At 43.1% G+C, this 27,500-nt stretch overlaps 1 protein-coding gene across 1 annotated transcript in view; it reads right to left on the bottom strand.

Moving 5' to 3' along the window:
- The window catches only part of pmfbp1 (polyamine modulated factor 1 binding protein 1), a 137,856-nt gene that overhangs the window by 37,792 nt on the left and 72,564 nt on the right, over positions 1 to 27,500 (bottom strand). Inside the window, exons 7-16 of the mRNA XM_083777761.1 lie at positions 25,873 to 25,956; positions 25,354 to 25,440; positions 24,799 to 24,966; positions 22,901 to 23,143; positions 17,431 to 17,583; positions 15,532 to 15,762; positions 11,666 to 11,767; positions 11,455 to 11,531; positions 10,429 to 10,594; positions 6,379 to 6,604 (exon numbers count right to left, since the gene is read on the bottom strand). Of these exons, the coding sequence (XP_083633887.1) occupies positions 6,379 to 6,604; positions 10,429 to 10,594; positions 11,455 to 11,531; positions 11,666 to 11,767; positions 15,532 to 15,762; positions 17,431 to 17,583; positions 22,901 to 23,143; positions 24,799 to 24,966; positions 25,354 to 25,440; positions 25,873 to 25,956 (1,537 nt within the window). The remainder of the gene's footprint in view (positions 1 to 6,378; positions 6,605 to 10,428; positions 10,595 to 11,454; positions 11,532 to 11,665; positions 11,768 to 15,531; positions 15,763 to 17,430; positions 17,584 to 22,900; positions 23,144 to 24,798; positions 24,967 to 25,353; positions 25,441 to 25,872; positions 25,957 to 27,500) is intronic.

The following is a 27,500-nucleotide window of genomic DNA, read 5'->3' as shown; positions in this document are numbered from 1 at the left end:
TGTAGGCCTACATGCTGTACCAGATGTATCATGCGTATGTGTATTAGTTGATTCAGATTCTGAATTCCTCGACATGTCTCTTTGTCTTTCGTCTCTGTTTTCCTCATCCTCTGTATGACATGTTCTCTCAGCGAAGTCCACAATAGTCCACAATCTCAGATCGGTCTAGATGCAAGTGCAAATGTGTCAGTCAGAGCAACTTAGTAGTTGAATAATATTTGAATGGGAGTATCTATACTCAAGTACTGGAGTTAAGTACTTTGTCGACCACTCTCTCTCTCACTCTCTCCATCTCAATTTCAACTTCTCTCTCTCACTCTCTCTATCTCAGTCCCTTCATATGAGCTTCAAAGCCTGTCGTGTAGGACATCAGTGCGTGATGGCAGATCTGCGGTCAGATTAGCCTGCTCTCCTGGCTAACCTTTAACATGAGGGGAGATGAGAACGTGGCTAACCCTGAATCAGTGGTTAGGGCTATAGGCTGCTAGGCTGGGCCCTTCCCGCCCCTCATAGAAGCTTCATAAGGGCTTCCTATGGCTTTGTTGCAGGGATTGGCAGCGGGGTGGAGGTGGTCCCGGGAGGGATGGGGGGCCAACACTCTCCTCCTAGTTCTCTTTCTGAAGTTTCACCGGCTTGCAACACTGCTTCTGGGTTTAAGCCAAGGTGCACAAACACACACACACACACACACACACACACACACACACACACACACCAAAGAGCAGCAGAAGAAACGAAGCAGAAACATCCACAGACACGAACACGAACACGAACACACACACACACACACACACACACACAAAACTCGCACACTGGCGTAAACCCCAACACTCCCTCCGCCCCCCTCTTGCTCTCTCTCTCTCTCTCTCTCTCTCTCTGCTTTATTTACAATCCTCTGGCATTGGTACAAGGGCCGCGGGCTATAACACACGGCACCTAATGCTCAAACTGCCAGGTAATCTCATGTCAGACATCCCCCTTTGATAGAAACTGATCAATAGACTCTTGTAAAGGAGTCATTTTCTCTGATGTTTAACCATGCCTTCTTCTCTCCTCTCCTTCACTACCTTTCTCTCTCCCTCCCTCCCTCTCTCCCTCTCTGCATCTCTTTCCTCTCCTCTTTTATTAGCCATACATTTATAATTCATATTTTCGGCTTGGGTTTTTGCTCAGAGACAAAGGGGGCCTCTTTGTGTAATAAAGAAAAGCATGGTGGGTGAGAATGAGGGAGAGGCTGTTTTGCCGCTGGTTCCGGTCTACAACAGTTTTGGGGATCGATAGGGTGTGAAATAGGATTATAGCTAGTAATAGAGGTGAATTGGAGGAGAGAGTGCATGTGTGTGAGTGCGTGCATGTGTGTGAGTGAGTGTGCGACGTGCACGTGTATGTGTGTGCAAGTGTGTGGGCGGGTAGCGACTAACACACACAAATGTAAACATACAGTACACAAGCACTCATGTAAACACACACATACGTACGTGTGAGATAATAAACACTCTCGCGTGCGTGCGCGCACACACACCACACACACACACACACACACACACACACACACACACACACACACACACACACACACACACACACACACACACACACACACACACACACACACACACACACACACACACACACAGTGATGATTCCATCATATTTAGGCAGATGCACGTCAGCAGCACAGAGAGGTGGTAATATCACATTTCTGCTTTGCTGGAAGTGTGGTAATCAGATTATGACGTTTTGTTTATACTGTTATTCCATTTATTGTCACCCAGCATAACATTCATTTTGCATTAGGATCAAAGTTACAAGTCGTTTTTTTCTTTCTTTTCTCCTTCATTGCTTGGAAATGTAATCAAATCTGTCGTTCAAAATGTCTCCATCTCGGTCAGACAGAAACATTTTTATTTTGAATAGCTCAAAATCAATTATCGGATCATCTGTCGCAAAACTGCATCTAATGAATGGATTAATTATTAGCCAATTCATGAGGAATCAATCCATTTTGGGCACCCTGCCATCTGCAAATGTCACGTTTCCCTTTTTCTTCTCAGAGGACTTACAATAAGTAAGGTAATACTAATAATACTAATAATAATACTACTACTACTTCTGCTGCTGCTACTGCTGCTGCTACTGGCCTCTAGGCCTCTCAAAGTGCTAAACACATACATCAAAGGCAGAGAGACAGTGAGGTTCCATATTACACTACTAGGATCACATGCAGGCAGACCAAGAACCTAGCATCAGTCTAAACAATATACTGTCAAAACAATAATAAGCTGTAGTGTACATTGATACAATAGGATACCAGGTGAACAATGAACCTATCATCTGTCTACTCTGAATGACATAAAAATGTTAACATTGTGGTCAATGAAAAGAACAAACACCCAGTGTTGCAGTTTAATAGGGAAACAGGCAATGTTTCGGCCTATGCAGCCTTCATCAGGCTTCCTTATTAAAGTTGTTTCACTGCATTTGTAGACAGTGTGCTGGTGTGTATTCTTTTTCATTGTCGGGCACCTTACCCTCTCCTCCGCACCTGTCGCCTGTAGGTGTGTAAAAGCCTTGCAAAATATGAGAACAAACTGACCAAGGTATGTCTGAATGGTCGTATATGTCAGTTTGGGAGCCAGAAGTTCTTTAACGCACGCACACACACACACACACACACACACGCATGCACGCACGCACGCACTCAAGCTAGAAGTCTGATACACTCACAGACAGTGAATGTACAGTATGCTGTCAAGATGTGTGACACAGTTTCAGTCACACGCAAAGTTTGGGTCAGAGTGTGTCCTCTCCTTCTTTTAATCACTCAGTCTCTCTCTGTCTGATTGAATCCAGCTGCCGTTCAATCTCATCCTCGTGACCTCCTGGAGCCCCCCCCCCCCCCCCCCCCCCACCTCTCCATCTATATTCCTCCTATCATGAAGGGACTCAGCTCACTCTGCTTGGCCATGGAGTGCACACTCACGTTTACAACTGCAAAGCGTGTTGGTTATTATGTATCTATCAGTGCATTGAAATTCAACCATTATTGTGCCAGTTAACTATGAAAATGTGCATTTCCAGTCAGTCAGTCAGTCAGTCAGTCACTCACTCACTCTCACTATCCCTGATGTCATCAATATTAAGCCAATATATGGGAATGCCCATATATTAACCAGTTCTAATATTCCACTTAGGACTGCTGGAAGTCTAGTCTTCTCAGACACATACAACAGTATTTAAAAAAGTCCCTACTTCATCATTCCTTTTGTTTATATCTACAGTTCTACACGACTCAACACAACACAACAAGCGCGGCAATGTTAATAACAACAAGCGCACTTTTGTTCATTGCAATAATTCCAAGGTCAGCAGCCTTGTCTATTCAGGCAGGCCGCCACTCGCATTCGGCGTAAATAATGTTCCCTTTGTTATAATAAACCATTTTTATTCTCCGTTACAATGGGCTTTGCACAGCGGAAGGTATAAGGAGCAGAATAATGTGTGGGCTTTTGCGCGGAGTGAGCTTCAGGTGCATTTTGATCACAGACAAAAGGCCGAGCGGCACTGTGCTGCTGTTCCACTGTCTCTATCTTGTTAATGAGCAATGTTCAGCCAGCAAGCCAGCCACTGTGAGAGGCCGGCTACATCTCTCTGTGGACAATAGCTGATTGTGTGTGTCTCTGTGTCTCTGTGTGTGTGTGTGTGTGTGTGTGTGTGTGTGTGTGTGTGTGTGTGTGTGTGTGTGTGTGTGTGTGTGTGTGTGTGTGTGTGTGTGTGTGTGTGTGTGTGCGCGCGTGTTGCTGCATTTGTACCTCAGAGAGTAAGTGTGTATGTGCTAATTAAAGCAGTGGGAGTTGAAGAAATGGCTGTGCGTGCATGTGTGTACGCGTGCATGCGAGCATGCGTGTGTCTGTCTGAGGTGTGCGCCTAGCGTGACCATAGATGTGTACGTTAATTCTTAATGAGACATTTCTGTGCCCAGAGAGACCAAACTACCACCATTCTTGCAGTGACACACAACTACAAAGGCCACCATCTCATATGAGCCGCACACGTACGCACGCACGCACGCACGCACGCACGCACGCACGCACGCACACAATCATTACCATACAGCCCTAGCAATGCACCATTACGTTAAAACTTGTCATACGCGTGTGTATGTATGTGTGCAGAAGAGCCACCAACCAAATCACCACCCTGGTCAACCACCATGTGTCCGTCCATTGGCCAATTTGTGCTCAGTGATTGAGCTGGGCAGCAGCAGCCGTGGTTCTGCAACAGAAGGCAGGTCATACAGGGGCTTAACCCTGTATGAGCCCTGCAACGATGCTTCTCGCTAACATTTTTATATTAATTCATTACTTAATTAACATATATTTTTTCCTGTTCTTTTTTCGTTTACGTTTGTCTCTGGACATTTTTAACATATGACCTTTGACCTTTAACCCTGATAAAAGTATTAAGTAAAATAACTGTAATATATGTTTTTTTGTGATCATTAGAATGTCTAGAACATGTTTTATTTATTATTGTGAAAGATATCCCCAAAATGTAAATTATTAATTTATTATTATTATTTGAATAATTATTAAAAATGTGCATAAAATCTATTTTTTTAACATAATTTCCTCTGATAAGTCCTAGTAGTAAAAAGGTTGAAATCTCTTTTTTGCATGTAGAAATTAATCTGGGTGTTACAGGGTTAAGGTGGTTGCACACTGGACGCGTTTTTCGAAAAAACACAGCTAAACATCCGAAAACACGTCCGGTGTGCCCGTGGAACTTTACTGGTGGGAAACGCTGCACTAAAGTTCAGGTGCAACATAGTTTTCATTGCCACGCGTATACAAGAAAAAGGCATATTGTAAGCTTGCACTGAATGCTGACACTCTAGGACTGATACAACATCTGAGCACACAGAATGCAACACTCTAGCATCAGCATAAACTTAATCAACACCAGCAGAAAAAGATTGGCAAGGAGGCTGATTAACACTAGCATGACTTCACTCATCTCACCTACTACTCTGACGGCTGAAAGGTCAAGATGAGATGACCGTGTTTTTCGTGCAATTCCATTGGCAACTCTCTCCCTGCATCTCTTCTAATGATCTTCACACCTCTCCCACCCGCCCCAGGGAGTTGGCGACTTGCCATTGTCTTCTAAATGTTACATTCCAACTAATTCAACTCTAGGACAACTCAACTTTTTTTTCTTTTTTCTTTTCAGTTTATCAAACAATAATTATCGTGACGGTGTGAGTGCCAACTAGACCAAAAGTGCCACTATAAGCTGAAATGTCACTGGGTTATGGCTCCTATTTGATGCCCAAATAAAACAGGAAAACAAGCACCTTTGATGGTTGACATGAACTCCCTCCCCACACCGCCGGGGAATCCCAGCAGGACTGCCGTTTGGTTCACCGGGCAGTTCCTCGTTAACAGTGATGTTAATGTGTTTATTGACTTTTATTGATCATTATGCTATTTTCTCAACGCCGTCGTGAATAAATAAGGCTTGTGTTCAGACCGGCAGCCCCAAATCTGATTGTTGGCCTATCCAAAATTCCAGATTGTAATCAGATTGGTTTTGATCAAGTCTGACGAGCATATAAAAACCACATGATAGCTGATTTCTGCTAATCAGATTTGGAGCACATTCCTAGGTGTGGTTGGAAATGCAATTCAATTCAAATCATATTTCTGAAGATGCGTGTTAGTACAGACACTTGGAAACTGAAGGCTAATTTAGACAAGCAATTGGCTATAAATCACACGTCAGGCAGGCAAATGGGATTTGCCTGCAGCGTGACAAAGCTACTGTACACTACTGTACAGTATGTGATGTCACCTGGCACAGTGAGTGGTTCTCAAACTTTGCATTTCAAAGACTCCCAAGATCTGAAAAGAGGTTGTGCGACGCGCTGTGAGTATATCAGCTACTCTTACGCTCTTACACTCTTCCGACAAAAAAAGAAATCAGACCCGTCTGAACTGAGTGGTACTGTACTGTACTGTACTGTACTGTACTGTACTGTACTGTACGTGTGTGTGTGTGACTGTGTGTTGACTGCGTAGTTAGTTTGCAACCTGTGCGTGTGTGTGTTAACTGCATAGTTAGTTTGCTACCTGTGCGTGTGCTGAGTGTGTAGTTAGTTTGCTACCTGTGTGTGTTGACTGCTTAGTTAGCAACTTAGCATGCTACCTGTGTGTGTTGACTGCTTAGTTAGCAACTTAGCATGCTACCCGTGTGTGTGTGTGCTGTCTGCGTAGCTGCTGCAGCTGCAGGCTCAGCTGTGTGCAGTGACTGTACCTGTGTGTGTGCTGTCTGCGTAGCTGCTGCAGCTGCAGGCTCAGCTGTGTGCAGTGACTGTACCTGTGTGTGTGTGCTGTCTGCGTAGCTGCTGCAGCTGCAGGCTCAGCTGTGTGCAGTGACTCCTCAGCTCGTGGCTCTTTGTGACAACACTCCTCCTCTGTCGCACCTCCTTCTGCACCTCCTCCTCCAGGCTCCGGACCGCCTCCCTCTGCACCTCAGCCTCCCGCCTGGCCTCCTGCAGGTCCTCGTCCGACCGCCGGAGGAGAGCGTCACGCATCTGGAGCACCTGAGCGGGACGGGGGGGCCAGAGTGGACATTATAGGGACATTTCACCGCTGGAACAAACTGCAGTCACTCCGATTGCCCGGGGTTATTTAATCCATTAAATCATAGCACCCGGCGATTTATAGTAGCAGAGCACTTTTACCGACGGACCGGATGTTATCCTGGATGTGGCTGTAGCAGCTAAATGTAGCCAAAACACTCTAGAGCCGATTGACAACGGGAGGTACTGTATGATTAAATCTATCGCGACTAGCGACAGAACCGCGGTGGGATTATTTTCTTAGAATTCGACTGGATGATTTAGATCAAGAGTTATTAACGTTTTAAGATTTTCGGTCTCGTCAGCAAAACAGGGGGGGAACATTTTCGATGACGCTCAGGCGCTCCTCGGCTTTGATATTAATAACCTCCGCCACTTTTTGATAAAACTTTGTCCTGGGCGCTGGGTGTTACTAATTGAAAGGACGGTGAACTTTGTCCTGGGCGATTGGGGTGTTAATAGTATTGGTGGTATAGATAACAGGAGCACAATTTGAAATTTGCACCCTAGGGCCAGAACAATAATGAAGTCTGTGGGTTTGACTAGGGCATTATGCTTTGGTGCACTTCCCCGCCTTGTGGAGAGGGGAGAGGCTTCGTGGAGGTGTGACTTGTAGTCCAGGAAGGAAGTGAGACCACGTTTTCATGACAGATTTTGGTCATGAACATGGCGTCATGACTAAAATATCTAAAAACACATATTGCACACACAAAAACCCCAGGTGTTTCTTGTGTCCTAAAAATCATTAAAATAAGATCTGGTTGCAAAAGGGGTGAAGTGTCCCTTTAAGCCTTGTGGTGGTGGTGTGTACATAATTCTTGATCTGAACTGACCATTGCGTACTGTATGTAACCAATGCTTCACATTAAAACATATAATTAAATAAAATATTGGGTAAAACCGATATATTATTTTGATTTTCATATTTTCACATTTTTAAGATAGATATTGCTGATACCGATAATAAGGTCCGATATATTGGCGCATCCTTACTTTTCACACACGTGTCAAAGCGGGGAAAAGACAGCTGTAGCTAATTATGGTTGCCTATAATGACATGCCCAAAATTGGGATGCCAGGATTAATGTGGTTCATAATGAGTCCATTTAATTGAGATTCTTCAAAGAGCAAGCAATCTGAAAAGTCAATAGGAATTATAAGTAAACCAAACATACCAACCATAACCTTTATGAGCTGCAGGTGTATTTACACGGTTGTACTTGTGACACTGCAGTATGTGAAAACGTGCGCATCACGCCTACGGTATATAGTTCAGGTCCAGTTACTAATGCTTCCCTTGTGAGCTAGTGGATCTGCTATTTTCATTACGGTACAATTGAAAAAGAAAAATAGGCTTCAAGTTTTAGTTTTGCCCTTCCTAGAAATGTAGCGAAGTCAAAAGTACAAGATTTGTCTTTTGTAGTGGAGTGAAAGTCATTAGTACAGATACTCAAGTAAATGCACTTCGTTACAGTCCACCACAGTCTAATGCTGCTGGAAAGAATGTCATTAGATATACTCATATACGAGTGCAACACTGCGCACATGATCCAGTATTCATGTCGAGTACTAACCACTAGTGTAATTATGCATATATGCATAACGTTCCGGGACTAATTATGCATAATATACATAATGCATGCCCTTGATGTACATGTGCGTTATTGTACATGTGTCCTTACATGACACGCACTCATTAGGAGTAATTCCTCCGGGAAGAGTGGCACAATGACATGGACACAACGTGACAGCGAGAGACAGAGAGAGATTGTGTGTGTGTGTGTGTGTGTGTGTGTGCGTGTGTGTACTTGTATTACTGTACTATACTTGTGAGGGCCAAATCCCAAGTTGATCCGATACACATGTTATTCCATTTTTGTTGATTACATTATTGTATCAGAAAAATGAATCTTACAAATGTAACTGGAATGTATCATTGTATTTGACATGTGCAACAGTTCATTGTTTTATAATCTTATTGTAGTTTTCCCCAGATACCCACCCTGTGTTTCTCCTGTCACAATCAAAGAACCACAACGGAATTAAGCGTGCCAGTTTTCCTGTGTTTATCCTTTTGACTATTGTGTGCTTTTTGTCAATACTACAGTAATTTTTTTACAATTGTAAATACTAATAGAAAAAGTGCCTTTCTGGGCACAGGTCTCCACCAGGATAGGAATGTAGGACATTGCAGCTTGCCTTCATCTGGTGGTTGGATAAAAGGGCAACAAAAGTAAACTAGAGAGACTGTGTACCAATTTGCGCGATGTTTGGACAAAATCTGTAGGTGTACTGTGCAAAAACTTGTTTTGCACAAAGCGGCCTCCTGGTGGCGCTATAACAGGCCGTTCTGGAAATTTTGGGGCAGAGGTTCATCGTTGGCATCCAGGGAGTGTGTGTGCAAAATTTGCCATCGACCGGGTTAACGGTGCCGGAGATTAGCTGCTCACGGACACACACACGGACGGACGGACGGAGTGCAAAACATACTCTCCCCCCATGCCTTGGCCTGGTGGAGACAATTATCAATCAATCAAACGTCCCTGAAAGTCTAGTAGAATTTGAGAAGTAGACATGTCGTCATGAGAGAAAACACATTTTAAATTAGGTTTAGCAGTTAAGGTGGTTGCACCTTAACGGAAAACCGACGGAAAAACGTTGCTAAAAATCTGAAAAAGCGTCAAGTGTGCAACCACCTTTAGTGTTGGAGTTATGCAGACATTTTTACATAGTTGCTTGCCAGTGCCATATGTTGAAAATATAGCCGATCTACAAGCAAGCAACGCCTTGTGTGCTTGTAGATTAGCCATTTCCAGCGTTATCGCTACTCTTAATGAAGAAAAAAATAGGCTAAAAAATAAATAAATAAATCAGACTTAAAATATTGATGTCCTCACAAGTATAGTAATACAAACATGTGCGTATGTGCCTGTGTATGTGTGTGTGTGTCCGTCTGTGTGGGCGTATGTGTGCGAGCATGCGGATGATCTTGGTGCTTATGACATAAGTAACATGTGTCCGTTGGTGCCAGGGGGCACATCAATTAATATGCTAAGAGACAAACGAGTGCACACACACACACACGCTCTTACACACGCGCACGCCCACCAGTGATGTGCGTTTGACTGCCAGCTACGTTGGCACTCTGCCAGGGTACCGTCATCTCTTTGACTAATTTGAATATTTAGAGTTCCATTGAGCTCTTAATTGGAGTCAATTGTGCCAGCCTTGGCACCGTTTTGGTGCTGTAATTAATGGTGAGCCAATCTTTTTCTGCCAGGCGGGCGTGGGACAGCCGTGTACAGGTATTGTACTGTATGTGCGTATGTGAGAGAAGTTATATTTTATACATATGACTTTCACTCCACTACAAGACAAATGACAAAAGCACAGCCCTATTTCAAATGGATTATTTTCATTCATTCAAGACAAAAACTATGGACATGATTTTAGTTAGTTTTAGTTGTTCCTAAAACTGGTGAACTGTGAGACAAATACAGTGACAACCACACATTATTATCGACATATTGTTTACAACTACACAAAAAGTGTACAAAGGTATCAATACTTGTGTGTTTCCAGTAGAGGCCAATTCTGTTCTATTGGGCATCAATTTATTTATTTTTATTTGAAAAATAATTCTAAAAGAAAGAGAAAAAATTAAAAATAAACCTTGCGAGCTTGTAGATCAGATATTTTCTCTATGAATACAGGTGCGCCTAGAGATTGTGTGAGTGCGTGCGAGGATGTGTGCGTGCGTGTGTGTGTGTGTGTAGGGACCGCACCCGCTCTCTCTGGCTGCTGGTCTTGTGGGCGTCGCCCAGCTGCATTTCTAAGCGTGTGGCTTCTTGTTTGAGTCGCGTCACTTCCTGCTCCAGCTGGCTGTGATTGGTCAGGTGCGCATGGTGGGAGGCGGCCAGACTCCGCTCCAGACCCTCCTTCTCCTGAGACCTTCAGACGAAAATAAATAAATATATATATATATATATATATATATATTCATGAAGCACGCTTGAAACAACTGTATTAGACCAAAGTGCTCTACAGGTAAAACAATTGTAAATCAGCTGTTTTTTAAACATTTTTAAAACGTCCACCTATAATGATTGTGACACATCAGCTGCATAATCACAGCTAGGCCTTTCCGATGTCATCCAAAAATGTCAAATAATGGCCAATATATGGGCTAGACCGATACGCCGGTCGGGCTCTACTTTATAGACTGACTTCTGTATGGACACAATGATGTCTTCCTTCCCTTAGTCTTGCGGTCAGCTACTCAGACCACAATAGCCTGCCTCCAGCATAAACAACCTTTAGCGCCAGGTAGACAAATGCAGTGGTTTCCGGGACAGGGGGAATGGCTAGAGATTAGTCAGCTTATTTTCAGCAAAGAAAATGTGTAGAGGGGAAAAAGAGTGTGGAAAGCCGACACTGGACAAGTATATGAATAATTGATTTTAATGCATACATTCATTTTAGATAGATATATTTGGAGCTGACACAATGTATCAATGTCAAAACTTGGAAGCCATACTTCTCATAATTAGTTTTCAGAAAAACTTCAAAAATGTAAATAAATTGTAGTTTATCTATCCAAGAATATCAGCAAGAAACGCCTCATTGTGTACCTCTGATGTTATAGTTTGATATAAAAAAGAAAAAGAGTATTGTTTATAAGTGTCATAAAAATCGATTGCAAACCCCAAACCTATTAACTGAGGGAATTTAAAGACTACTGTTTGAATGCTGTATAATATTTTAGATGAGAAATTATGTTAAAGGTTGAGACAGAGAAAAGGAAACTTTACTGTCGCTCGAGGTCTGTCTTCAGCTGAAGAACTGTTCTCTCACACTCCGCCATGCACTCTGCTTGCTCTGTGCAGCCCTGAAACACACACAGGCAAGATATTTGTACACACATCTAACTACTTTGGATTAACCGCCCTACTAATTACCTATTAATTAATTAACCCTACTGTTGAGGTGAATAAAGTATGTTTGGTTACTGCAACTCTATACCTTCTGCAGTTGCTTTCTGTGTCTCAGTAGACTGAGATACTCCTCATCAGAGTGAGAATGACACTGTTGGTACAGCAAGAGGTCACTCTGAAACAGCTGCTTCTAAGGATGCACACGCACACGCACACGCGCACGCACGCACGCACGCACGCACACACACACACACACACACACACACACACACACACACACACACACACACACACACACACACACACACACACACACACACACACACACACACACACACACACACACACACACACACACACACACACACACACACACACACACGAAAGATGAAAGAGGAAGAAGATTTATTTCGGCCGGGGTTAGACAGGTCCTTCAAAAGTCCAAAGCCCTTTTAAAACCACTCGGTTCAACAGGACATATGAATTGTGTAATTCAACAGGGCATGTTTATAATATTATTTACAACAGCCATCAACACATCTAAGTCCTTAATTTAATCAACGGTGAAGCGTAACAATTCAATAGCCGGCCGTCTCAAAATAACAAGGAGTGCATTATTTGTACTTCACAGTGTTTAAACAAATGATGACTCATTTGGTTTTACTACATGTGACAACTTTAATGTGCCGTTTGCTAAATGCATTATCGTAGAAAAGTGTCTGTTTACTGATTTTCCATCAATTGTTGCATTACAATGGAGAGACAAAGCGCTCCTACTGTACACAACACAGCTAACTTTGATGATTGAATGTTAGTGAAGCGTCCCATTTTTGGCATTTAGCCGGTTATTATATACAATTTCCAATTCGGGCATTTAGCTCTTAAGAGCGACTTACTGTACAATAAGCAAGGTAAACACCAATCAAATTCAGAGTGCCTCAATAAACTATATCACAGTAAACAATTAACCTGGCATCGATCTAAATAACATGCTATCTAATTTAAATGTTTAACATTGTGACCAAGACAAAAAAAGCCTACTGTAAGTAACAAAAACATGAGAACAAATAACCAAGGTATGTCAGAACGGTTGTCATATCTAGGTCAAGTGCTGAGTGGATTTTGAGGAGGTAAGTCTTCAGATTACGGCGGAAACTTGGGAGTGAGTCTGCAGTTCCAACTGCATTGGGAAGTCTGTTCCACATTTGGGGAGCCGGGAGGGAGAAAGTTGTTCTGATTGACCAAATTAATTAATTATCATATAGTTTGTATTCTCTTCTCGTCTCTAATCATGTCTTAGAGTCAGACTACCAAGTATTTTGAATCATGTTGTAGATGTTATATATATTTTTAATATACTGCAATCATGTCTTTTTGGAAATTATGTATATCTTGTTCCAATGTCTTTATTGTGTCTTATATAGGTAGAGGCCTTGTATATAAGCCTCAGGGCTTCTTGCCTCCTCCTGGCACTTTACTTTTTTTGCGTGCTTTAACCCATGAGGCCTGACCTCAAAATGAAAAAAGAAACCTTCTAAATCCTCCAGTTTTCTGAAATAAATCTTTTCACGATTTTTCAAGCTCATAGCGCGCCACGCGCTATGAGCTTGTAGATCTGCTATTTTTCAATAGCTAAATTATAACACAATGTTTAAAACACCAAAAGGGGTTCCCGCCCATGCAAAATGGGTTAATACATTGCTCTATACTGTGCTAAATAAAATCAAAAAGTGTCTGGGATGTGGAGTTTTGTCCTGGGCTTTAGGGAAGGTTATACAGTATACAATACTATGGCAAACAGTGTCTATTTTAAACCCTATTCTGTGACAAAATTGTGAAAATAGCCAATCTACAACCTGTTGTGAGCTAGTCCGCAGCACGCATTGTACGTGAAAACTGTATGTCCATGTACCGTGCATGGTTGAATAAAACTTAATTATGAAAGGTCAATATTTTATGCTTGGCTCAGTGATGGTACTTGTCTGTTAGACCTTATTGTCCACTGTGTTTCTGTGTAAGGAACAGGGTGGGCTTCCTCTTCAAACACCTTTTTCCAACATTTCTAAAACATATATATACTTTATGGGAACACCAAATTATAACATAAACAGTTATCTGTTACCCTGCCTTTAACAATGATATAACCTTGGCTCCAACAGTTTGGGGGTTGCCAGAGGGGATGGATGCAGTGTTGCCAAATATGTTTGCTCATTATAAGCGATTTTGGGCTTGTATTTCTGTAAAGTTTTGCTTGTAAATAATGGCAGTTGCTTAGTTGGGCTTGCTTGCTAATGTCACTTGAACCAGTTTTTATCAACCACTTTCATGTCAAAGACTCCCAATCAATTTTATTTTGTCCAAGAGTTTGTAGATCAGCTGTATATAGCTGATGTACAGGTTTAACCCATTTTGGGGCGGGAACCCCTTTTGGTGTTAGCATTATGTTATGCTTTAGCTATTGAAATATAGCAGATCTACAAGCTCATAGCGCGCCACCGAGTGGCACGCTACACGCTTGTAGGTCTGCTATTTTTGAAAAATCGAAGAACGACTGACATAGAAACATAGCTTTTTCAGAAAACTGTCAGGACAAGACATTTTTAGAATCTGATCTCAGGTCAAAATGGTAAAACTGATTTTGATGCTATATTATTAATCGTTAACCCTTTTGGGCTAGTTTTCGTAGACCTGAGCGCTTGTTTCTGGCTACACTGGATGGATGGTGCCTTTAGTGATGCAGGGTGGGCTGCAGGGAGGTAGAGAATTAGCAGGACGACGAGGCTCGCTGCAGAGAGAACTCCTAACCTCTTGATAGGCGCCTCACAATCAAAGTCATTAGCCAATGTAATAAAGGGCCTGAGATACGGCCATTCTTCAACGGCCTAACTCCTTTATAACCAACAGATTAAAGTTGATTGGATTAAAATGACATTCCGCCCGGCTGACCTTGGCGGCAGCAGTTAAGTTCATCCAAATTAAATTTCTACCCGTAATAAAGATGATTCATTTGTTTCCAGACGTTGTAAATATAAAACAGAAAAGAAGAAGAGGAGAAAAGATTATGTGACGCACATACTGTAAGTGCGTGTGTGTGTGTGCCAGCATGCATTGACACAGAGGCACGCTTGTTGTATAGTTCCTCTCCATTGTGCATACAATCACACACACACACACACACACACACACACACACACACACACACACACACACACACACACACACACACACACTTTCATGCATGAATCATGTGAACACATTCCTACAGGCATTTTATCTCACACCCAAATACAAACACATGCATGTATGTACGCGCACACACACGCACGCACGCAAACACACACACACACACACACACACACACACACACACACACACACACACACACACACACACACACACACACACACACACACACACACACACACACACACACAGAGAGAGAACAGTACTGTACTTGTACAGTACTGACAGTATGCTGCAGATCTGGGCACACTTAGACGTTCATAGCTCTGAGGCACATTCATTGAAACTTCCTAAAGCCTGCGGTCATGACCTTCAACGGCATCCCACGACGAATGGATTCGTTAAGACGTTTCAAAATGATTTTTACTACAGTAAAATGACACACAGTGAATGAACTAATGTTATCTGTGACAGTTCCGAGGTAAAGGAATCAAGGGCTTTTGACACAGGGAGTGGCACTACACCCACGTACTCGCTCGTATCCATGCGAGCAACCGCATGGATGCGATAGTAAACATGAGATAGTAAAACATAATTCAACTCTTGATGTGGGTGGGTTATGGTTCAGGCGGCCATTTCCCGAGTGAAAAGTGGCTTTTACAATTTTCAGACAGTTTCTGTGCAGCGTCATTTTCTCATACCACAATTACATAAGGTACAAACTAAGTCAATATGCGTATAATAATGATAATAATAATGTGTGTATGAGACCTGCTGTTTGAGTGTGTCCACTTGCTCCTGCAGCGTGGCCATGGCGCGCTCACACTGGCTCACTCTCTCCCGACTCTCTGTCAGGAGATTCTGATTGGCCTGCAGCTCGTCCGTCAGCTGTTCCAGGGCCTCCTCGGAGGTCTCCCATTGGCCGACCTTCTCCAGGTACCGCCCCTCCTCCTTGGCTAGCTCCGCCAGTGCCGAGCGCGTTGCTTCCTGGGACTCTTTCAGCTGTCAGTCGACGTAGCATGGTGGGTTGAAGAAAATAAAGAACACATTAAAGTCTTTATAGCAGGGTTGTTGCGACCTCATTGACTATGTCCGCTATGTAAACTCAGTGGTGGAAAGTACATTTATTTAAGTACTGTACTTACGGTAAGTACACTTTTGAGGTATTTGTAGGCCTACTATACTGGAGTATTTCCAATTTCCAATATTTTAACTTCTACTGCACTACATCTGGGATCCAAATATTTTTACTTCACTATTTTATTTTAAAATAAACGAGTTACATTGTAAATTTTGATTATTATTTCAAAATCACTTAAAAATACTTGAAAATAGCTGATCTACAAGCTCGTACATTTTGATTATTATTAGAAAACCACTTAAAAATACTTGAAAATAGCTTGTAGATCTGCTACTTTCAAAAGATTGTTATATTATTAGTCTGGTTGCCCAAAGGGCAACCAGACTAGTAACTGTAACACTTTCCGTATTATTATTTACCTGGAGTAAGACAAAGTTTGCCGCACTACTTGTCCCACAGTTTTGACTGTACGCACTTGAGCCATATGTCAAATTGACCGGGAATCGTGTGCTTGTGTTTTGCTAAGAGAATTGTTGTATAGTTTAATTGATATGAATTTATTAGTGAATTAAAATTTCCCATTGACATGAATGGGAAAATGCAAAAATTCACACTCAAGTATTTTTTTTCTCGGAGACTGTAATCACTATAGTTACAAAACTTGGAGGAAAAATTCATACTTATCACTAAAATTATTGAACCTATAAGTTTATAATTTTATCGGTCGGCCTCATGGTGGCGCTATAACTTTACGTTTTGGCTTATAACTCTTGAACCGTAGGTCGTAAAATCAAAATAAATTTTTTGGGTCATGACGCATCTCCCCATATAGGCCACGCCCATTTCCGCCATGATAGATTTTCGGCCATTTTGAATTTTGTCCAAAACACACTTTTTGCTTTTCGCAAAATGTATTTTCTCCAAATCTCACAAAAATCTGTACACGTGATCTCTGGACCTTTCCGATGAAAACTCGAACGGCGGAACTTCGATAGTGCGTATCGTTCGGCCGCAATCGTCGTCCGATGTTAGTGGGAGGGGCCCATTTTACATAAAATGCCGCAAATCACGAACGGAATGTCCAATCCATCCCAAATTTGAATCAGATGTCCGGGGTGGTACAATCAACCAAGTTCTAAAATAATGGATTTCCATCCATAGGGGGCGCTGCAAATGCGACAAATGTAACCGTTTGTCGCAAAAACATGAATTTTGGGGGTTAAATCCCCTCCGAATTACTTACGCATGATCACAGGGGTGACGCGACATTGTAATTGGCTGTCAATATTAGTGGGAGGGGCATATGTAAGCCACTGCGGCAACCACACTGCGATTTTTTTAAATTGCAAATTTTCTAGTTATTATTATATTTGAAAACTTGAAATGGGATATTCTGCATAAGGAGTAGTTTTTGTACTTCTTAAGTACATTTTTAAACCAATACTTTTGTACATTTACTCAAGTAAATGTTGAATTCCGGCCATTTACTAGTAACAGAGTATACATTGCAGTATTGATACTTTTACTTAAGTAAAACATTTGCTTACCTTTTCCAGCGCTATGTAAAGTTGTGTAAAGATGTGGAGTACCTGTTGCTGTGAATAGCGTAGCTCCTCCTCCAGGCTGACCAGCTGACCTTGAACCTGCTGCACCTTCTCCATGGCAACGCTATACTTCTGCTTAAAGATGGCCGCCGTCTCCGCCTGATGCTGCGCTCGCTGGGCGGCATTCTGACGCTCTACCTGGCAGTGGTGGAGAGTACATTTACTCAAGCTGTACTAACACTCAACTGTAGTAAAAAATGCTACGCTACTTTTACGTTACTTGTATATTTATATATCTCATACTTTATACTTCTACTCCACTCCATGTCAGAGGTAAATATTTTACTTTTACTCCACTGTAATTATTTTAAAACTACAGTAGTTACAATTGACTTGATTTCAATGTATAATAACAAAGCATACAGTACATCAACAAACCCTATTTTAGTTTCACAACGTGAAATGTTGTGAGCTTGTAGATCTGCTATTTCCCAAAAGAGTATGACCCACAAGGGCAGCCTTGTGCGTGTACTGTATTCAAAATAGCTGCTTGTACATAAAATATATGAAAAGAAATGTTTCTGCATCAGGGCCTGAAAATATAGTAGCACTGATCAGAGAGGGTACTGTATGTTTGTGGCACCCATGCACCCACTGTCCACCCACAAGCCAAGTTTAATATACTTCAAATCGAATCCGATATTGCATGCCTGCATGGATACTATGTTGGTATAGGGGAAGGGAATAGATCAGGTGAGTGTGTTGGGAAGCATAGGTTTTGTGGCTCGGAAGCTTGAAGAACTGATATTATTTTTCATGCCGCAGTTCCCGGCACTGATAGTTGAACACAGTTTTGCGCTAGTACAGAAAAGCCATCGCTGATCCATTTCATAAACTTAATATATCCAAGAAATTTGCGCCCCAAAATACCTGTAGAATCAGATTCTGTCACGGTCCGCTCCTCAGCCCTTGGACTGTCTTTATTTTTTATTTTTTGTTAAGTATGTGTTTAACCTTGCATTCATTCCTGGTATACTCAGCTACTGAAAAAAGGAAAAAAAACTTTGTTTTGGTTCCTCCAATCTCCATTTTAATGCTGAATATAACTGAGTATAACTACTAGTTTAGTCTCGGCAGTTGCTACGAGTTGGAATAGAAGATGTAAATACCGAACAAACTATTCCTATAAGATAAACTACGCCGCATCAAGGGTTTTATTGGGTAGGCCCTAAAATTATGATGCTCTTGATTGATTATTTTGGGTGATGCCGGAAACCCGGTTCCAGCCATTGGTTCCGATGGCCCGGACTACAACCAGTGACTACAACATGACATTTATTTCTGCTCCTGACTGGATCAGAACCGAAAATGGTATTGATCTCAGGCTATAGGCAGGCAGTTAGCCATCTAAAGTAGTAAACTTGCCTAGCTGCGTTTATCTGTGCCATTTGGTTATTAAATATTTTTTATCGTGCCTGCCTCGAGTCCTGCTTTCGGGCCTCTTTACTTTCCTGAAAGAATCAGCTTTATTGTCACATCACAGGTGGTGCAAAGAAGTGGCTGTAATTATTGTCTTCGTATGTGTCTCATAGAATATCGTTGACGTAGGAGTGTTAACTGAAGAAGGGTGCATTCTGTGGGTAAAACATGCACGCTCACATCCGTTTGATTGCTTCACATGGCACTGTTCAATCCTCTCCTCCCCTCGCTTCATCTCTCAGCCCCAGTGTCTTTACATTTATACTCACACATCTCCCTAGTCAGCTACGCCTCCATCCATCCATCCGGCATTAGTCTTGGACGGACCCGGCTAATCCCTGGTTAAAACCGGAGGAGCGCTGGAACTGTTGAAACCTCCAACTAGTCGGCTGTCATTAAGGTGTAAACCCTGGCGTTCTGATCCAGATTAGGACGGGATTAACGAGGATAAACCCCAGCAGAGCGTTAGACTAGGCTTATACGCTCTGAACCCCCTCTCCTCCTCTGCAAAGGTGAGCTACTGTCGGAGGCTCTGCGGTGTAACGCCGGGATTAACTTTGCTTTCACTTCCTGGCTCCTCCGTCGCCTAATGACAGAGGTTACTGTAGAGCCGTAATATGCTGGATATGCAGCGCACGTGATGCAGCATTAGCACAGTGCTGCTGCATAGCCTACGACTCACATTACCACAACATATACTGTAACTGTAGGGTTATTATAGTCAGCTAAAACTAACTAAATAACTAACTAAAAAACAAATCTTACCCGTGTGAACTGAGTGGTGCAACTCCCCTCGCTCACTGTAGCAATAAGGAGCAGTGTCCAGGTCTCGGCCCCATGCATTACATTTAGCAGCACTGACTTCACTGTAGCAATAAGGAGCAGTGTCCAGGTCTCGGCCCCATGCATTACATTTAGCAGCACTGACTTCACTGTAGCAATAAGGAGCAGTGTCCAGGTCTCGGCCCCATGCATTACATTTAGCAGCACTGACTTCACTGTAGCAATAAGGAGCAGTGTCCAGGTCTCGGCCCCATGCATTACATTTAGCAGCACTGACTTCACTGTAGCAATAAGGAGCAGTGTCCAGGTCTCGGCCCTGTGCATTACATTTATCAGTACTGACTTCACTGTAGCAATAAGGAGCAGCCGCATCTCGAGGTCTTCGCCCATGTCAGATTTCCACACTCTCCTCATCCCACGCAGGACATTCAGATCCTGTTCCATTGAAGCACCACACTTTCTCCATCTGATGTTTCCTAAATGGTACGACCCAGCGACCCTTTGGTCTCAAAACAGCCTTCTGCTCCCCCAACAAATGACACTTAACCCCTAACTGCCCCCCTCATAGCTCATCATAATCCTCTGAGCAGCCATCAGCTGGGTGAAGCTGAAACCGGATTCCAATCCGGATTCCAATCCCCCCCCCCCCCCCCCCCCCCACACACACACACACACACACACACACACACACACACACACACACACACGAGACATAAGGTAATCAGATCAAATTAAATCAAATGTTCATTACATACTGTCATGCAATGAAATAGAAAGAAACAAGGTAGTTGAATTAGTGTTCTGTCACATTGTGTGAAGCTTTAAATGAGGACACTATGACTTGTGTCAGATGACGACAATCTGACAATCTTCACTTGGCACAAACACTGTTCAGGGACTGACATGAGAATAGTCACAGTGACAAAGCATAAAGGACCCACACTTTGGTATGCATTAGACCACAGACCCCCATAACTCTGAGAGACAAAAAGGACCCCCACTTTGGTATGCATTAGACCACAGAGCCCCAGAACTCTGAGAGACAAAAAGGACCCCCACTTTGGTCTGCATTAGACCACAGAGCCCCAGAACTCTGAGAGACAAAAAGGACCCCCACTTTGGTCTGCATTAGACCACAGAGCCCCAGAACTCTGAGAGACAAAAAGGACCCCCACTTTGGTCTGCATTAGACCACAGAGCCCCAGAACTCTGAGAGACAAAAAGGACCCCCACTTTGGTCTGCATTAGACCACAGAGCCCCAGAACTCTGAGAGAGTACAAATGGAACAAAGTGGACAAGGGTCCATTGTGGTTGCGAACTAAGTCCTAACTATCAATCAATTGGCTGGGGACCCCCTGGAAACCTCTGGGCCTCCCTGCTTTGAGAACCATTGTAAAAGTACAGGAGACGTCATCATAACTCTATGACGTAAATCTTGTCCCCACCGCCAAATATGACGTACATTTGTACGATGACAAGATCGCCCCTCACTTCACACGGGTGTGATTTTTATGTATGGAGAGTCGGAGACCCCATTGCTTCAGACACGTCTCCTCAGGAGAGTTGGCTCAGATCTGAAACCCATTCGATTCATATCTCTTTTATAAACACACGCACGCACACACGCACACACACACACTAGACACCGACTGCTATGAACTCAATACTTCCTATGAGCTATACTGCCACCGTGTTTCGTGTCGGCGGCGAGATGAAAGCACCTCATAAAGAGGTTTAATGGACACAACCGCGGTGTTCTTGTGACCATATATAATCAGGAGCTTGTTGCTTCAGGGAAGCCAAACATTTCTCATTAAATAATATGATGGCAAAACACCTCGCCGACCTGACCAACCCCATTTAGCCTGCCGCGTGGGTGGAGAGTAAACTGTACTTTTATTTGAGGTACTTTTTGTATACTACAGTACATCTCAGAGGGGAAATATTGTACTTTTTACAAGGCTATAATTATCTGAAAACCTTTATTATACTGTAATTTGTAATAAAGGCCCTTTACTTGTAGCAGAGTGTTTCTATATTGTGGCATTACGCATTAAGTAAAAGACCTGAGCACTGCTTCCAGTGAGCTATTTGCGCCGGCGTCACATGATGACCAACGCTTGCAGAGAAATTAAGGCATTAAGCTAATGGCTTCATTCTTCTCCACATTCTTCTCTGTTTTTTCTGCCCATAAATCTGTCACTCTGTCTTGGCTCTTTCATGTTTTGGTCCAATTGGATGTGAAAGCATGACAAACGTTGGGGTCACGTTGTCACGTCTGCTAACTGCCATCATGCTGAAGGGACCGTATGAAAGGTGACTGCGGGTTTAGCCAGTGGTGGACCAAGTACTCTGAATGTTTTTACTAAGTAGAAGTCAGTGGTGGACGAAGTACTCTGAATGTTTTTACTGAGTATGAAAGTTGACTGCGGGTTTAGCCAGTGGTGGACAAAGTACTTTACTGAGTAAAAGTCAGTGGTGGAAAAAGGGCTCAAATGTTTCACTTACGTAAAAGCATCAAGAGTGCAATATAGAAATACTTTACAAGTAAACGTCCGGAATTCAAAATGTAAAACCAGTAACTAAAGTTTTCAAATAAATGTAGTGGATTAAAACATTTGGATCCAAAATGTAGTGAAGTAGAAGTAAAAGTATTGGGAGTTGGAAATACTCAAGTAAAATACAAATACTTACTTTCCACCACTGGTAAAAGTAGCAATAGCTCAATATAAAAATCAAAAATCAAAAAATTTAATAGTTGTGTAGTACTAACTTGTAGTTGTATTTGTTTGACAACAATTAACCATGGATGTCTAAGAGAACAAAGTGTTCCAGTGTCCAGTGCTGCATATCTGCTATATACTGTATATACTGCCCTGATTTCTTAATTAATAAAAATTATTTTAAAAAAGTGGTTATACTAGTCGAAACCCTCCAAAAATACTCATTCAACTCTTACTTGAATAAAATGACAAAAGTGTTGGCATAAACGTACTTGTACTTACAGTACTTAAAATGTACTCACAGAACCAAAGTAAATATTGGAAAGAGGCAGACAGATTTCTGCGCGTGACCATGACCGTGACCATGACCACTCACATTTCGTATTAGATTATATGTATTAGATTAAGACAACTGATTATTTTTAATGAGTTGCAGCGATTCAAATAGAATCTAACACACACGCAGTCGCACACACACACGCACGCACAAACGCACACACGCACGCGCACACACACGAACACGCCTCACCCTCTCTGCTGCCTCTTGTTGACCAATCAGGGCATGACTCTCTCTCTCCTTGAGCTCATGCACTTGTGATTCCCGCTCCTTGAGCCTAGCCTGTGATTGGCTGAGCTCAGAGTTGGCCTGCTCCAATTGGCTGTGAAGCAGGAAGTTCCTCTGGCTCCAGCGTTGGGCGTCGACCTTATGACCATCTTTAGCGGCTTCCATGTCAGAGTTCAGTCGCGTTATAGACTTGAGCTGGGACGCCCCCTGGAGGGGAGATGGGGAACATTTATCTTAGAGTTCAGTCGCGTTATAGACTTGAGCTGGGACGCCCCCTGGAGGGGAGATGGGGAACATTTATCTTAGAGTTCAGTCGCGTTATAGACTTGAGCTGGGACGCCCCCTGGAGGGGAGATGGGGAACATTTATCTTAGAGTTCAGTCGCGTTATAGACTTGAGCTGGGACGCCCCCTGGAGGGGAGATGGGGAACATTTATCTTAGAGTTCAGTCGCTTTATAGACTTGAGTTGGGACGCCCCCTGGAGGGGAGATGGGGAACATTTATCTTAGAGTTCAGTCGCGTTATAGACTTGAGTTGGGACGCCCCCTGGAGGGGAGATGGGGAACATTTTGGGATCATTGCCCACATGATCCAAACTTGCACTAAAGGTGAGCGGCACATCAGTGATTTTAGTAAACTTAATTGGTAACACTTTACTTAAAGGTTGGGTCTATAATGCATTATCACATTTATAGTGCACTTATAAGGATTCATAACATGCGTTAATAAAAACGTATAGCTTGGTTTATGAAGTATTATAAGTGCTGATCACAATGCATTATAAAAGTGATTATAATGCATTATATACCCACATTTTAAGTAAGGTGTTACCGAAAACTTTTGAAAGTATATGTTCTGAGTTTCATCGGCCATCGACCTACTTGAGAACGATGCAACTTGGGAACCTAATAATACCCTTTGTCAACTTGTCATACACCCGTTTTAACTATCTGTCTGTGTCCCACATGGAGATCTCTGTATCTGTCTGTCTGCCTGTGTCTGAAGAGTCCAAACTGACTGTGAAAGGTGGAGTGGTTAAGTAATCAATTTGCAGGTGTGAGGTTGCCATGGAAATCAATTGGCTGAGGCAGAGGCTGGAAATTGCACAGGTGATCGGGGACTTTGGCTCATTAGGCCCACTGGCAGAGCTTGATCAGAGCTTTTTGTGGTGGTTCTGGAGAACCATGGGTCCGACCGACTCGATAACGGGCACTGCACTCCCTGCGGGGGTGTGGAATGCGTGTGTCGGTGGGGAAAACGGTTCTCGAGTTACGTGCATTACAACCGTACACACACACACACACACACACACACACACACACACACACACACACACACGCAGACAGAGATGTGGCACATTTATAGTAGGAAAAGGGGCATTCTTTGTTCCTGCATCTACTATAACGCAGGTCTTTAACCATGTAACCCTCTAGACTTATGAGTTGTCTGTCTCTTTTTTTGGGAACATCCTTATTTTGAAGAAAATAATAATAATCTAACTATAAATGCACCAAGTCTCTGTCTGTACGTTTGTAATCCACGTAACTCAAGAAACGTTCGCCCCACCTACTTCAAATTCGACACACACGTTCCACACCTCCACAGGGAGTGCAGTGCCCAGTGTCGAGTCGGTCGGACCCACGGTTGGCCTCTGCCCGGGCCACAGCTGACATCACAAGGCCTCTGCAGAGGCCAGACTCCATATTTGAGCATGCCTAAATACGGGTTTGTCCCATCGACTTCTGACATCATTTTAATATCTGCACAGTTATTAGGCACCGCTCTAGTTATTCGAAATTCAGGTAGTTGGCAACCGTAGTTCTTGTAGTACAAAACAACCAAAAAGGAGCCATTCCATTACCTGTTGCTGAGCGATACAGAGCTGGTCGTGTATCTGCTGTCTCTCACTCTCCGCCTGCTCCCTTAGCCCCTCCCTCTCTCTGACCTTCTCCCTCAGTTGACACGCCTCTTCCTGTTGACCTCTGACCTTCTGGTTCAGGCGTCTGACCTCCGCCTCCACGGCAAACAGCTAGACAGTAGACAGGAGAGAGTGAGACAACAGAGGGATGAGAGGCAGACAGCTAGACAGTTCACAGGAGAGAGTGAGACAGACAGCTAGCCAAGCGAGACAGAGGGATGAGAGGTAGACAGCTAGACAGTAGACAGGAGAGAGAGAGACAGAGGGATGAGAGACAGACAGACAGACAGACGGAGTGAGAGTGAAAAGACAGAGATGCAGAAAGAGATGAGAGAGGCAGAAACATGTCGAGCTCCACCATTCAGATACGTCGACATTACAAAAATGTTGCGCTTTAGTGAAGTTTCTTCAAATCTAATAATGAATTCCTCTATGGAGGAAAGTGACGTTTACTGGCGGAACCTTGCAGCCAAAGGTCTATAGAACAAAGTGACACACCTCCTTCTCCAGAGTCACCTGGTGCTGCTGCTCAGATGACTGGATCTCACCTCGGAGCTGAAGGATGCACTCATCTCTGCTTCCCACCTACGCACGCACACGCACACACAGGATTGAGCGCATCTGTGCTAATTAGGCACACAGAGACACCTGCATTCATGATTTCAACCTTGAACCTTGATGAAGCATACGTATCTGTTGAATAAATCCAACACAGGTAAATGTTAATAGTGTATTTTGACAGCATAAGCAGCCGTCACTAATCTGCAAACCACACACATCAAAGGTACCATGAGGCATCGCACATTTCACAGAGCTTGTAGAAATGTAAAAAGAACCACTGAAAAAACTCAAGTGAGGTGCTGGAGCCAAAAAGGGAACATGAGAAAAATAAAGGGAAGCTCCGCACACTCAGATCTGTGCACAATCAATGTATTTATTTAGCAAGCTTTCGGTCTACTGACCCTCTTCAGGCCTGAAGAAGGTTCAGGCAATGAACAAAGAGGGTAAAAAGCTCACCTGTGTCTGACAGTCGGACAAGTTCTTCTTGGAGTGGGTAAGCTCTTTGAGCAGGACACACATCTTGGCCTCTCTCCTCAGAATCTAGAAGACATCATGGAATAGCCTCTGTCAGCTACACGTTCTACATTCTCTGTGAGTGAGCGTGTGTGTTCGCTACACACACACACACACACACACACGCACGCACGCACACACACAGGCACACACTAGCGAATTTGTAAATGATAAGCGATAAGCACCAGTAGGTTACTTATCAGTCGAATGCAATCGAGTCAGCAGGCGTGCTTTGTCCGACTATTACTAACCCATAACCCTAAATCTAACTCTAACTCTAACCTCAGTCTTAACCAGCCCAGAAGTCCCCTAACCTCATATCAGTCTTACCCAGCCCGGATGTCCCCTAACCTCATATCAGTCTTAACCAGCCCAGAAGTCCCCTAACCTCATATCAGTCTTAACCAGCCCAGAAGTCCCCTAACCTCATATCAGTCTTAACCAGCCCAGAAGTCCCCTAACCTCATATCAATCTTAACCAGCCCAGAAGTCCCCTAACCTCATATCAATCTTAACCAGCCCGGATGTCCCCTAACCTCATATCAGTCTTAACCAGCCCAGGAGCTGTATCACTAGATAGTAGATACCAGTATCTAGTGATACCTACTGGTATTTATTGGTTGATAATATTCGAAGTGGGTGGTGTGTGTGTGTGTGTGTGTGTGTGTGTGTGTGTGTGTGTCTGTCTTTTGCACACTGCTTGCTGTGAGCTTAATGGTCCCGGAGAGACATCACATTTCTCTTTTGGGTCTGGAGCTAAAACATTTGGGAGCCACTGCCATGGATGGTTGTTTATGCTTTGTCTTGAGTGCAGACTATGTGTGTTGAATAGCGTTTGTGTTTGACTGTTTCCTTCGTGACCTTCTCCAATGACCCACTTTAGCTGATTGGATGTGGGTGGGTGGGATGTCATGTTTTCATACTGTTCACTGTGACTGTCATCCAGTAAAAACATTACAACTTTTTATTAATATATATAACTTTTTGTAAATGAATGCCCTATTTTAATTTGTCGTACAAAAGTGTTACGCTAAAGCAGTGGAAATGTACAAGCTCACTGGGGAGCTGGTATATCACCACTTCTGTGTATCATTTATTTTCTTCATTTGTATTTTGATAGTGAAAGTGGTAAAGTGTGTCTGTGGGGTTTTACAAATATTAAAACAATTAAAAGTATTAACGAGATCTTGTGACTAAATAAAATACTGTAACTACATTGGATTAACTGGAACACGACATTTCCATTTTCCGAAAAGAAACCAGTTTTGGTCATAAAAGGTTTCCTCCCGAAGGGACTTTATACTTTCTCTAGTCTCTTGCAGTTTCTTGTTCCCTACCCTTTCCTATCTCCTAGAGACCCCCACCCCTCCCTCCCTCTCTCTCTCTCTCTCCCCCTCTCCCCCTCTCCCCCTCTCCCTCTCTCCCTCTCTCCTCTCTCTCTCTCTCTCTCTCTCTCTCTCTCTCTCTCTCTCTCTCTCTCTCCCTCTCCCTCCCTCCCTCCCTCCCTCCCTCCCTCCCCTCTCTCTCTCTCTCTGTGCTTCGTGTTCCAGTAGGCTTTTGGACAGAGCTGA

The sequence above is a fragment of the Protomyctophum parallelum genome (assembly GCF_964188405.1).
Source record: "Protomyctophum parallelum genome assembly, chromosome: 12".
NCBI lineage: Eukaryota > Metazoa > Chordata > Actinopteri > Myctophiformes > Myctophidae > Protomyctophum > Protomyctophum parallelum.
Note: the sequence above shows the minus strand (reverse complement) of the source record. Positions and strands in the feature narration are given on the sequence as shown.